Source organism: Carcharhinus amblyrhynchos, chromosome 32, assembly GCF_965287045.1.
Source record: "Carcharhinus amblyrhynchos chromosome 32, sCarAmb.v2.hapA, whole genome shotgun sequence".
NCBI lineage: Eukaryota > Metazoa > Chordata > Chondrichthyes > Carcharhiniformes > Carcharhinidae > Carcharhinus > Carcharhinus amblyrhynchos.
In genome coordinates, this window is record NC_137355.1 from 17,580,632 (window position 1) to 17,594,387 (window position 13,756).

At 50.9% G+C, this 13,756-nt stretch overlaps 1 protein-coding gene across 1 annotated transcript in view; it reads left to right on the forward strand.

Annotated features, from left to right (window-relative positions):
• Positions 1-13,352, forward strand: part of ulk3 (unc-51 like kinase 3) — a 34,828-nt gene extending 21,476 nt beyond the window's left edge. Inside the window, exons 12-16 of the mRNA XM_080216020.1 lie at positions 1,559-1,637; positions 2,985-3,025; positions 3,225-3,272; positions 4,125-4,191; positions 12,439-13,352. Coding sequence (XP_080072146.1) covers positions 1,559-1,637; positions 2,985-3,025; positions 3,225-3,272; positions 4,125-4,191; positions 12,439-12,455 — 252 coding nt within the window. The 3' untranslated portion in view covers positions 12,456-13,352. The remainder of the gene's footprint in view (positions 1-1,558; positions 1,638-2,984; positions 3,026-3,224; positions 3,273-4,124; positions 4,192-12,438) is intronic.
• Positions 13,353-13,756: the final 404 nt, after the last annotated feature.

The window sequence follows — 13,756 nt, forward strand, 5'->3', positions numbered from 1 at the left end:
AATCTGGTCACTCAGCCCATCGAGCCTAACCCACCATAAGACACAGGCAGAAGTAGGCCCTTCAGCCCATCGAGTCTGCTCCTCCATTCAATGAGATCATGACTGATCTCTTATAATAATCCTCAACTCCACTTTCCCATCTTATAACCCAAAAGATGTGCAGTTCAGTTGGATTGGCCATGTTAAATTGCCCCTTAGCATCCAAAGATGTACAGGTTTTCTTTTATTCATTTGTGGCATATTGGTGTCACTGGCTGGCCAGCATTTATTGCCCATCCCAAGTTGCCTGAGGGCAGTTGAGAATCGACCACATTGCTGTGGCTCTGGAGTCACATGTAGGCCAGACTGGGTAAGGACGACAGATTTCCTTCCCTAAAGGACATTAGTGAACCAGATGGGTTTTTCCGACAATGGTTTCACGGTCATCAGTGGATTCTTAATTCCAGGTTTTTTTTATTGAATTCAAATTCCACCATCTGTGGGATTCGAACCCCAGAACACGAGCTGAGTTTCTGGATTAACAGTCTAGTGATAATACCACGAGGCCATCAGCTGGTTAGGTGGATTGGCCATGCTAAATTACTCCTTAGTGTCCAAAGAGACAAGAGTTATTGTTTCAAGTTCAGCATGATCTGCTTTTCTGAACTGGATTCAGGCAGACAAATCTCAAGAATTGTATTGGATTCGAAACATTAATTCTAGTTTCTCCCTCCATAGATGCTGTAAGAAGTCTCACAACACCAGGTTAAAGTCCAACAGGTTTATCTGGTATCATGAGCTTTCAGAGCACGGCTCCTTCCTTGGGTGACTCACCTAATGAAGGAGCAGTGCTCCCAAAGCTCGTGATTCCAAATAAACCTGTTGAATTTTAACCTGGTGTTGTGAGACATCTTACTGCGCCCACCCCAGACCAACGCCGGCCTCTCCACATCTTGGCCACGCTGCCGCACCTGCTGAGCTTTTCCAGAACTTTCTGTTTTTATTCCTCGAGATGTGGAGATGCCGGCGTTGGACTGGCGTGAAAAAACAGAAAGAAGCCTCACAGGTTGAAGTCCAACGGGTTTATTTGTAGCAAACGCCACAAGCTTTTGGAGCATTGAGCACAGGTTAAAATGCTCTCTCCACTCACATTGTCTGTACCTTTAAGACTTGATTAAGCGTAAAGATTCCTTATTCATGTAAATTGAGTTTGTGTCTGTTTGTGATCAGAACTCCCAGCCACCTGACAAAGGGACAGCCTGTCCCGAAAGCTTGAATGGCGGAGCGGACTCGATGGGCCGAGTGGCCTAATTCTGCTCCTATGTCTTATGGTCTGTGTTGCTGAGTCTGGGAGGTGGGTGTTGGGGGGGAGCCAGCGACAGAGAGGCGAACGTGCTGGAATTTTCTTCCGTTTAAACACAGAATCCTTCCCAGAGGTGGAGAGGACCGCTGATTTCCCCCCCGAGCAGTGTTGAGTGTGCGATGGGCTTTGGTGTTTTGTAAGCGGTCAATGGGGGAGAGCTTGACAGGGCCTTGCGTGAGTCTGTCTTTAACCCTGTGTTTCTGCTGCTCTCATTAGGAAGAAGAGGGTGATGATTCCATACACACACTAAACCTTTACCAGCAGAGCCTGGGAGAGTTGCTCCTGATGTTGGCAAGTGAGTGGATCTGTTAACGGGGAGGCCCGGGGAGCCAGGATGGATCCAGCACTGGATGGGTGGAGCAGGCTTGAGGGGCTGAATGGCCACCTCCTGCTCCTAACCCATTGACAGAGCTGGGCAGAGGGATGTCGCACGAACTTGTCAGCATCTGGACACTGGGTCGAAATTTTGCGTTCCGCCCACTGCTGGAATCATAGCGGGCGAGGGTCAGAGCGTGGGAAAGGTCCGTTGACCTTTGGGCGGCACAGTGGTCGGCACTGCTGCCTCACAGCGCCAGGGACCCGGGTTCGATTCCTGGCTTGGGTCACTGTCTGTGCGGAGTCTGCATGTTCTCCCCGTGTCTGCGTGGGTTTCCTCCGGGTTGCTCCGGTTTCCTCCCGCAGTTCAAAGATGAGCGGGTTAGGTTGATTGGCCAGGTTGAGTTGTCCCTTAGTGTCAGGGGGATTAGCGAGGTAAATAAGTGGGGTTACAGGGATAGGGCCGGGTTGGGTTTGTGCGTCCAGCCCCTATCCTGGATGCACAATCCCATCCAGGGATTGTCCCTCAAGGGCTATGGGCCCCAGGCAGGTACATGGAGTTAGACCACAGATCAACCATGATCTGATTGGAAAGAGCGAGGGGAGGAGAGAGAAAGAGGTACCCTAGGTACCAAACAACAACATCAGCAACAACCTGCCTTTACGTAGCACCTTTAACCCAGCAAAACATTCAAAGGCATTTCACAGAAATATCCCGTGGCTGGGACTTGCTGGAAAACGTTCAGGAGGAAATAGCAGGTCAGGATCGATCCTTTGACCTGTGTGCCCCTTGTCTCACACAAGTTAATATGGGCGACTCAGTGGTGAGCACTGGTGCCTCACAGCGCCAGGGACCCGGGTTCAATTCCCGGCCATGGGCCACTGTCTGTGGGGGGTCTGCACGTTCTGTTAAAGTTTAAATTTCATTTATTGATGTCACAAGTAGGCTTACATTAACACTGCAATGAAGTTACTGTGAAAATCCCCTAGTCGCCACACTCCGGCACCTGTTTGGGTACACCGAGGGAGAATTTAGCACGGCCAATGCACCCTGACCAGCACGTCTTTGGACCGTGGGAGGAAACGCAGACACGGGGAGAAGGTGCAGACTCCGCACAGATGGTGACCCAAGCTGGGTATCGAACCTGGGTCCCTGGCGCCGTGAGACAGCAGCGCTAACCACTGTGCCACCGCACTGCCAACCAATGGGCAATGGTATTACCTTCTCCACTCTGTCCAGGATGATTTTGAACACCTCGATCAAACCTCCTCTCCACCCTGTCTGCAAGCCACACTAACGATTGACCCTTTCTCGACCCTGTTACAGGTGAGCCACCGGGCAAGCGACGAGTGCTTTTACACAAGGAGGTGAGTCCAAAAGCCCTGACCTGTTCAGGGTGCACGCTTGCTGCTGGTTTATGCAGGGAATTTACTGTACGGAGTTAGAATGCGTTCAGATATTCAGAGCGCGCGGTCACTGTTCACGTTCTAGTTCTGAGTAAGCTCGATTCGCTCTGGAATACATTTTTAAACCAACTAAACCTCTCTGTCCCCGTCCCTTTCTCAGATTCAGAACCTGATGAGCCGAGCTGAATATCTGAAGGAACAACTGAAGGTCAGGCTGATCGTTCCTGAATGTCGAGTGAAACAGTGGAATATTGACCGCAGGTTTACACAGTAACTTCCTCAGGAGAGAGCCGGAGACTGGCACCGAGATGCCCACCTCCCTCTCCTGGGATTAGCCGTCTCTCACACACACACACTGTGTACACAACTCATCCCCCCAGCAGGAACCGTGGGTGGAACTGGGCTGGAGCAGAAACTGAGTGTTACTGATACAGACTTCTCACTTTTCCCCCTATCTTTCTCTCCATCTCCATTTTGTTAACCGCTGGCTGAATCCTGCAGGGCAGAAGGAGGCCATTCGGCCCATCATGTCTGCACCCACCACAATCCCGCCCAGCCCCTATCCCCATAACCCCATTCGTTCACCCTAGCTCATTCCCCCTGACACTAAGGGTCAGTTTAGCACGGCCAATCCACCTAACCCTCACTTCTTTCGGACAGTGAGAGGAGAATGTGCAGACTCTGTACAGACACAGTGACGCAAGGCGGAATTGAACTCTGGTCCCTGGCGCTGTGAGGCAGCAGTGCTAACAATTGTGCCACCGTGCCACTCCTTTAGACACGAGGATGGAATTTTCATGGCCTCACTCGGGCAAGACTGTAAGATCCCAACCAAAGTCATCGGAGATTTCTGTTGTGGGACTCTCGCCACTGCTGATTCTAGAGGGGGCAGTGAGGAGGCAGAGTTCGGGCCATGAAGTCTGGATTGGCTGCAATCTCATTGACTGGCACCAACTAGATGGGCTGAGTGGTCTCCTTCTGTTCCTAAAGTGCTTGTTTTAATGTTTTTGTGGATGTCTTTGGGGCAGTCATAGCCAAGTGAATTTTATTGCCTTTTCAGATGCGGGAGACCCAGAAGGAAGCGGCTTCTATGGACCAGGATCCTCTCTCAGAATCCCTTCGGAGCAGTGAGTCCCAATTCCTCCTACCCTTGCAGCTAGAGGCAGGGTTACCGTGTTTGCATATTTACTGTGTAAGGACAGGGGGCTATGCCTTAATGAGTTCAGAGAATCTTGGCCTCTTCTCCTTAGGCTGAGCCACCCGAGGGTTCACCTCATCGAGGATCAGTTGCCATCTCTGTTGGCTCCCAAGGCTGTGCTGTCGAGTTCCCCTCCAGGGTGGGACTGAGGGAGGGCCACATTGTCTCCAGTGCTGTCCTTTGAGTTGGACGTTGGTAGAGCTCTGACTGTTGGGGGGGGGGGTGGAGGGCTGGGCGGGTGGCCTTTTGAAGGAAGCGAGAGAGGGGGCAGAGAGGATTAGGGAGGCAATTGACTCGCTTGGGACTCAGATGATTGAACCAACGGCTGCCTGTGGTGGAGCAAAGGAAGTGTGGGCTTGGGGAAGAGGCCAGAGTTGGAGTAACGGAGAATTCGCGGCCAATTTAGAGGGACGGGTAGTATTGAGGAGGCAGGGGGGCTGCAGAAGGACTTGGGCAGGTTAGGAGAGTGGGCAAAGGAGTGGCAGATAGAATACAATGTGGAAAAGTGTGAGATTACGCACTTTGGAAGGAGAAATGGGGACATAGATTATTTTCTAAATGGGAAAATGCTTAGAAAATCAGAAATACAAAGGGGCTTGGGGATCATTGTTCAAGGTTCTCTTAAGGTTAACGTGCAGGTTCAATCAGCAAATGCAGTGTTAGCATTCATGTGGAGAGAGCTAGAATACAAGAGAGGGATGGACTTCTAAGCTGTATAAAGCTCTGAACAGACCCTTTAATTGTGAGCAGTTTTGGGCCCTACATCTAAGGATGGATGTGCTGGACTTGGAAAGGGTCCAGAGGAGGTTCACAAGAATGATCCCAGGAATGAAGAGCTTGTCATATGAGGAATGGTTGAGGACTCTGGGTCTGTACTTGTTGGAGTTTAGAAAGATGAGGGGGGGATCTTATTGAAACTTCCAGGATACTGCGAGGCCCTGGATAGAATGGACGTGGAGAGGATGTTTCCACCAGTAGGAAAAACTAGAACCAGAGGGCACAACCTCAGGCTAAAGGGACGATCCTTTAAAACAGAGATGAGGAATTTCTTCAGCCAGAGAGTGGGAAATCTGTGGAACTCTTTGCCTCAGAAGGCTGTGGAAGGCAGGTCATTGAGTGTCTTTAAGACAGAGATAGATAGTTCATGATTAATAAGGGGATCAGGGGTTATGGGGAAAAGGCAGGAGAATGGGGATGAGAAAAATATCAGTCATGATTGAATGGGGGAGCATACTCGATGGGCCGAGTGGCCTAATTCTGCTCCAATGTCTTATGGTCTTATGGATTTTGGGGCTGGAGAAGAATCCAGGGACAAAAGGGACAGTGGAGGAACCCAAATACAGGAATAAGAATTTGAAAATCAGGGCGTTGTTTGATGTGAGCGTTTGTGGGCGAGAAAGGGAGAGACAGAGAATGGGTGAGTGAGACTTGGTGTGAGTTACGATGCAAAACTCAGTCTGTACAAAGCTCCGGATATAAGGGGACAGACACCTCTTCCTCTCCCTGTGGAGGATGCTACATTCACGTTTATGAGCAGGCGATTAATTCGATCGTTCTCGGAGAGTTCCTCGAGTGACTGCGAGAGGAAAGTCGGCTGCGTCACTGGGGAAGAAACTGCAGCGAAATATAAACCAAGATATACACGATTCTCCTCGAGGTGATACTGATTGGACAGCATTTACTCAAAATTCAATCCAGAGGTTGGATTCAGTGATAACCCTGGGTGTGTTAATCAGCCCCTCACCCTCCAAACTCATTCGAATTGTAAAACCTCACCCCCCCCCCAACTCCTTCCCCTCCCCTCTCTTTCTCTCTCTCTCTCTCTCCCCCCTCTCTCTCTCTCTCCCCCCCCTTCTCTCTCTCTCTCTCTCTCTCCCTCTCTTCCCCCGCACCCCCGCTCTCCCTCCCTCTCTCTCTCTCTGTGTGAGTATATAGAGTGGTTGGGCTTTGGGGTATAAATTGATTGAAGTGAATGGTGCAGACGCCTTGGAAAGTTACATTGCCTCATCCTGTTTGAATGGGATTGGCTTCCTAATCCCTGCACGCCCCCCCCGTGACTGCGGGAACAATTATTTTTCCCTGTATCTGACCAGCTGTAAATGGGATTGGTGCGGTGCTTACACTGGGAGAGTGGGTGGAATCTGTCGGGATTGTGGAATTTCCTGAATCCCTCAGAGAATTTTAGCAGATTAGCGATGGAAGTGGGGTCAAAGCCCTCGGAATCTTGTTGCTGATGTTTGGGAGTGAGGGGAGGGGGGTGACGGGCCATGTGTTAGCAGCCTGTGTTGGGCTTCCTGTTGGAGATCTATTCAAGTACAGATCCTTCATTTAACTGACACCGGGCTGTGAGAGAAAGCTGTAACGATGTGCATTTATGTATCGCCTGCGGCAGAGTGAAAATGTCCCTCAGGGTGATTCGCATAGAGCGCAGAGCTAGATTTGGAACCAGGAGAGGTTAGAGCAGGAGATTAAGGGATTGGTCAAAGAGGGGACTTCTAAAGCATCTTAAAGGAGAAGAGTGAGGGTGAGTGTGGGTATGTGTGCGTGTGAGGGTGGGTGTGTGTGCGTGTGAGGGTGGGTGTGTGTGCATGTGAGTGAGCGAGTGTGTGTGTGCGTGTGAGTGAGCGAGTGTGTGTGTGCGTGTGAGTGAGGGAGTGTGTGTGTGCGTGTGAGTGAGCGAGTGTGTGTGTGCGTGTGAGTGAGCGAGTGTGTGTGCGAGTGAGTGAGCGAGTGTGTGCGCGTGTGAGTGAGCGAGTGTGTGTGTACGTGTGAGTGAGCGAGTGTGTGTGTGCGTGTGAGTGAGCGAGTGTGTGTGTGCGTGTGAGTGAGCGAGTGTGTGTGCGAGTGAGTGAGCGAGTGTGTGTGTACGTGTGAGTGAGCGAGTGTGTGTGTGCGTGTGAGTGAGGGAGTGTGTGTGTGCGTGTGAGTGAGGGAGTGTGTGTGTGCGTGTGAGTGAGGGAGTGTGTGTGTGCGTGTGAGTGAGCGAGTGTGTGTGTGCGTGTGAGTGAGCGAGTGTGTGTGTGCGTGTGAGTGAGCGAGTGTGTGTGCGAGTGAGTGAGCGAGTGTGTGCGCGTGTGAGTGAGCGAGTGTGTGTGTACGTGTGAGTGAGCGAGTGTGTGTGTGCGTGTGAGTGAGCGAGTGTGTGTGTGCGTGTGAGTGAGCGAGTGTGTGTGTGCGTGTGAGTGAGCGAGTGTGTGTGCGAGTGAGTGAGCGAGTGTGTGTGTACGTGTGAGTGAGCGAGTGTGTGTGTGCGTGTGAGTGAGCGAGTGTGTGTGTGCGTGTGAGTGAGCGAGTGTGTGTGTGCGTGTGAGTGAGCGAGTGTGTGTGTGCGTGTGAGTGAGCGAGTGTGTGTGCGAGTGAGTGAGCGAGTGTGTGCGCGTGTGAGTGAGCGAGTGTGTGTGTACGTGTGAGTGAGCGAGTGTGTGCGCGTGTGAGTGAGCGAGTGTGTGTGTACGTGTGAGTGAGTGAGTGTGTGTACGTGTGAGTGAGTGAGTGTGTGTACGTGTGAGTGAGTGAGTGTGTGTACGTGTGAGTGAGTGAGTGTGTGTACGTGTGAGTGAGTGTGTGTACGTGTGAGTGAGCGAGTGTGTGTGCGTGTGAGTGAGCGAGTGTGTGCGCGTGTGAGTGAGCGAGTGTGTGTGTGCGTGTGAGTGAGCGAGTGTGTGTGTGCGTGTGAGTGAGCGAGTGTGTGTACGTGTGAGTGAGCGAGCGTGTGTGTGCGTGTGAGTGAGCGAGCGTGTGTGTGCGTGTGAGTGAGCGAGCGTGTGTGTGCGTGTGAGTGAGCGAGTGTATGTGTGCGCGTGTGAGTGAGCGAGTGTGTGTGCGCGTGTGAGTGAGCGAGCGTGTGTGCGCGTGTGAGTGAGCGAGTGTATGTGTGTGCGTGTGAGTGAGCGAGTGTGTGTGCGCGTGTGAGTGAGTGAGCGTGTGTGCGCGTGTGAGTGAGCGAGCGTGTGTGCGCGTGTGAGTGAGCGAGCGTGTGTGCGCGTGTGAGTGAGCGAGCGTGTGTGCGCGTGTGAGTGAGCGAGCGTGTGTGCGCGTGTGAGTGAGCGAGCGTGTGTGCGCGTGTGAGTGAGCGAGCGTGTGTGCGCGTGTGAGTGAGCGAGGGCGAGAGGGTGTGATTGAGTGAGTGTGTGTAAACTCCAAACCCTTTGCAATAAAGGCCAAAATGCTGTTTGCCTCCTGAGCTACTTGTTGCAGCGGCCTGCCAGCGTTCTGTGATTCACGGGGTGATGGTCTCACCTACTTGGTGAGTTGCCAATTTCGATGGTTAGCTTTTTATTCATTCTTGGGCATCAGTGGCCATGCCAATATTCAGGGTGGCACAGTGATTAACTCCGCTGCCTCACAGCGCCAGGGACCCGGATTCAATTCCCGGCTTCACATTCTCCCCGTGTCTGCGTGGGTTTCCTCCGGGTGCTCCGGTTTCCGCACCCCCCCCCCGCACAGTCTATAGATGTGAGGGTTAGGTTGGTTGGCCATGCTAAATTGCCCCTTCGTGTCAGGAGATTAGCTGGGTAAATATATGGGGATTGCGGGTTAGGAGCTGGGTAGGGTTGTGGTTGATGCAGACTCGATGGGCCAAATGGCCTCCTTCTGCACTGTAGGGATTCTATAGCCCGTCCCTAATTGCCCTTGAATGGAATAGCTTGGTTGGCTGTTTCAGAGGGGCAGTTAATGCAACTCCATTGCTGTGGGTCTGGAGTCACGTGTAGGCCAGACCAGGCAAGGATGGCAAATGTGATTAGAATCATAGAATCCCTACAGTGCAGAAGGAGGCCATTCAGCCCATTGTGTCTGCACTGACCACAATCCCACCCGGCCCATAACCCCATGCATTTACCCTAGCTAGTCTTCCTAACACTGAAGAGTAATTTAGCATGGCCAATCCGCCTAAACCCGCACATCTTTGGGGTGTGGGAGGAAACCGGAGCACCCGGAGGAAACCCACGCAGACACGGGGAGAACGTGCAAACACCACGCAGCCAGTGACCCGAGGCCAGAACTCGAACCCAGGTCTCTGGTGCTGTGAGGTAGATGTGCTAAACACTGTGCCACTCTGCTGCCCTCACATCTCCTTTAATATACTCCTTGTTCATACGTTTCCCTCTTACCAGCATCCACAACCTCTGGAATTCATTCATTCAGTTCTACAACTCGAGCCTGAAGCCAGAGTTTGCCCTTTTGTCTGCTGTTTCGCTAACTAACTAACCATCGTTAACTCCCGTCAAACCCACTGATTTACCTCTGAGCTCCTTGTTGCACCCACCAGTTACTTTTGAGTGATGGTCTCACGTACTTGGTGGGTTGCTGATTTTGAGAGTAACTTTTTATTCATTCATTGGGGCATCAGTGGTGGGGGCTGGCATTTGTTGCCCACCCTCTAGTTGCCCTTGGTTTCCCCGGCCATTTCTGCGGGGTGGTTAAGACTCAGTGGCATTGCTGTGGCTCTGGGGTCACGTGTAGACCAGACCGGGTACGGAGGGCGAATGTGGTTAACTGTCAGTTCAAGGGCAGTTAGGGATGGGCAACAAACGTCAGTTTCGCCTTCGTATCTACGTGTGAAAACGTGCTGCCCTCCGCAGTCCCTGCCCCACTCCCCTTTCTCCGCACCCACAGAGATTCACTAACACGACTGGTCTGTGGTCCCTGCCTCTCTCAATGCAGTTGGCAGCGTGGAATCTAACTGAAACAATAGCTATAGTGAACATCAGTGCTTGTGAAAAGCTCTCTCCCCCCCGCCACACCCCCTTCTCCTCCCCTCCTCTTTAACATCTGGATCTTGTTGTCGGAATGGTGGGTGGGAGAGGGGCAGGATTGTGAGGAACCTACAGTTCCTGAACTCTGGCATTGTTCTGCCAAACACTGGCCTGTGTGAGCGCTCGGGGCGGGGGGCTTTGAGCCTAGGACGCGAATGATTCCACAATAGTTTGTGTCCTGTGTCCCCACTGCCTGCCCCTCCCTCCCCCTCCTCCCTCGCTCCTCACACAAAGGATACAGGTGCCAGGATACAAACTTTTATTAATCTTTCAGATAAAGAGAGTGTTTATCTTCATTCAGGTGAGATTGGGTGGGGTTTTTTTTCATGTTATTTTGCTCTCTGGTTTTTCTGACTCAGCAGAAACTGACTGTTATCTCCATCCGGTCTGGCTGAGTAAACACAACCACTCTGGTGTATCCGATCCTCCGAGGGCCCCAGCCTCTCCGGGTTAGCTAGGGGCGGCACCTTTGCAGTATCGCAGAGTTGTCCCGGCACCGAAGGAGGCCATTTGGCCCATCATGTCCGTGCCAACTCACCGAGTGTGCAATACACCCAGCGCCATTTCCCTGCCTTTCTCCCCCCCGTAACCTTCCACATTCTCAGGCAATATCCTACCTCAATCTTGAATCGGCCCCCACTCTCCAGCAGTGCGTTCCAGATCCTGAACCATACACAGTATGAAAAAAGACTCCAGAACGCTCCCAAAAACTAGAGTGCCGCGGGGATGGAACTGGTTATAAAGGTGGGGGAGGTTTTTTATTATTCATTCGTGGGACATGGGCATCGCTGGCTGGCCAACATTTATTGCCCATTCCTAGCTACTCGTGGAGGGCAGTTGAGAGTCAACCACATTGTTGGAGTCACACGTAAGCCAGACCAGGGTAAGGACGGCAGATTTCCTTCCCTAAAGGACATTAGTGAACCAGATGGGTTTTTCCGACAATGGTTTCATGGTCATCAGTAGATGCTTAATTCCAGAATTTTTTTTATTGAATTCAAATTCCTCCATCTGCCGTGACAGGATTCGAACCTGGGTCCCCAGAACATTAGCTGAGTTCCTGGATTAATAGTCTGGCGATAATATCACTAGGCCATGGCTTGCCCTTGCTGGAGTGGGGGGGGAAGGTAGGGGAAACCAAGGAGCCAATGTGTTGCTGTTACGCACGGCACAACAGCAATAATGTTTCTTTAAAAGGTATAATTAATGTGTGGTGTGTGACACGGTTTACATTTCCACCGTGCAGAAGGCAAACATTGTAAGCCTTCTGGACGAGCTTGCTCACTGCAGTCTAAACACCGCGGGATCAAACACAACTGGCAAGGAAGATGCACGCGGCACACGGAGAGGTGAGAAAATGAGGACTCCGAGGAAATGAGAGGGGCTCATTTCTCAGACAAATTAAGTTGAAACAATAAAAAAAAGAGGCAGATGCTTTTAATATTCCTGACCGTGGGACAGGGCAATAAGGGCAGTACGAGAGGGCCAACATGTCATGGAATCCACGTCACAAAATGCAGAAGGAGGCCATTCAGCCCCTCAAGCCTGTACTGACTACAATCCCACCCAGGCCCTATCCCCATAACCCCACATGTTTATTCTGCTAATCACTAAGGAACAATTTAGCATGACCAATCCACCTAACCTTCATGACCTTTTGTAGTTTCTTGCGGTCTTGGGCAGAGCAGGAGCCCGTACCCAGCTGTGATACAACCAGAAAGAATGTGCTGTAATGAAGGGGTGGCGCAGTGGTTAGCACTGCTGCTTCACAGCTCCAGGGAACTGGGTTCGATTCCTGGTTTGGGTCATTGTCATTGTGGAGTTTGCACATTCTCCTCATGTCTGCGTGGGTTTCCTCCGGGTGCTCCGGTTTCCTCCCACAGCCCAAAGATGTATGGGTTAGGTTGATTGGCCATGGTAAAATTGCCCCTAGTGTCCTGGGCTGCGTAGGTTAGAGGGATTAGCAGGTAAATATGTAGGGATATGGGGGTAGGGCCTGGCTGGGATTGTGGTTGGTACAGACGTGATGGGCCAAATGGCCTCTTTCTACACTGTAGGGTTTCCATGATTCTAGTTATTGTGAAGAGTAAAGTTTAAAGTTTTATTTATCAGTGTCACAGGTAGGCTTACATTAACACTGCGATGAGGTTACTGTGAAAATCCCCCAGTCGCCACACTCCAGCATCTGTCCGGGTACAAGGGGACAGGATATTGAATTTGATGATCAGCCATGATCATAAAGAATGGCGGAGCAGGCTCGAAGGGCTGAATGGCCTCCTATTTCTAAGTTTTTCACCTTGCACCCAATCGGACAGATGCAAGAATACCAAATTTCAAAAGGGAAGCAACAATTTATGGAGCTGCGTGACTGAAAGCAACTGTATTAATTCTTTAATTCTGTGTTTTAATCTGTATTACAGGTTGTTCATTGCAGTGATCACCAGTGCTTCAAGCACAGCCTCGTGGCTTGGAGCTGCCTGTCCCTGGGGCTAACCCGAGTCAACCCTGGACAGAACTCTGGGAATGGTGAAATCCCAAACCTCTGACTGAAGCAATGCCGACTATCAAAACAAAATCACACTGGTACAAGAATCCTTCTGTAAAGACACTTTTCACGCCTGCACTTTAAACAAGAAAGAAAATCATAAACTATTGACTAATTTAATTTTTCATAGGTACGAGGTATTAATATATTTGCCGCCTAACTGATACGAGGAAGCCGTTCTATTTAAGTTTGGCCTAAGTTAGGCTCTGGGGATGTAACGTGGGCCAGTGTTGTAGCCAATCAGTCCCATGGAACACTAGTCATGTGATTGCTTTTAACAATGGCGGATGTCAGCTGACCTTCGGGACAAGGAACCAACCAACTTCAAGGAGGCAAGACTTTGATGTTCTTGGGCATGGACTTTGGAGATCCCAAGACAGTTCGCAACCAATAAAACACTTTCCTCTGCAGTGTCAAGAGGTCACAGCTGATTTCCACCCTGCTAAATTCTCCCGCCACCCTGTAAACTGCGCCAAACATTTGGGGGGGAAAAAAAAGAACTCTTTTTAAGAAGAAAATCATCTCAAGTGTGTTCACTTCCAGATTTTATCTTGCAAACCAACCACTTATTAACATTCTGTCTGTTTTTTTCCTTACATTTCATTCGCTTGTTTCATAGAATCATAGCCCACAGTGCAGAAAGAGGCCATTCAGCCCATCGAGTCTGCACCGACCACAATCCCACCTAGGCCGTACCCCACCTCCCTATATATTTACCCCTAATCCCTTTAATCTATGCATCTCAGGATCCTAAGGGTTAATTTAGCATGGCCAATCAACCTGGTCCACACATCTTTGGACTGTGGGAGGAAACCGGAGCACCCGGAGGAAACCCACGCAGGCACAGGAGAACGTGCAAACTCCACACAGACAGTGACCCAAAGCTGGGAATTGAACCCGGGTCCCTGGTGCTGTGAAGCAGCAGTGCTAACCACCGTGCCGTCCATTTTGGGTTCACTCACGTTTTCTATCAGTGCCCGGGTTCCTATGTTGTGGAGGGCAGCACAATGGTTAACACTGCTGCTTTACAGTGCCAGGAACGCAGGTTCGATTCCCAGCTTGAGTCACTGGCTGTTTGGAGTTTGCACATTCTCCCCGTGTCTGCATGGGTTTCCTCCGGGTGCTCCAGTTTCCTCCCACAGTCCAAAGATAAAGTTTATTTATTTATTAGTCAGAAGTAAGGCTTACCTTAA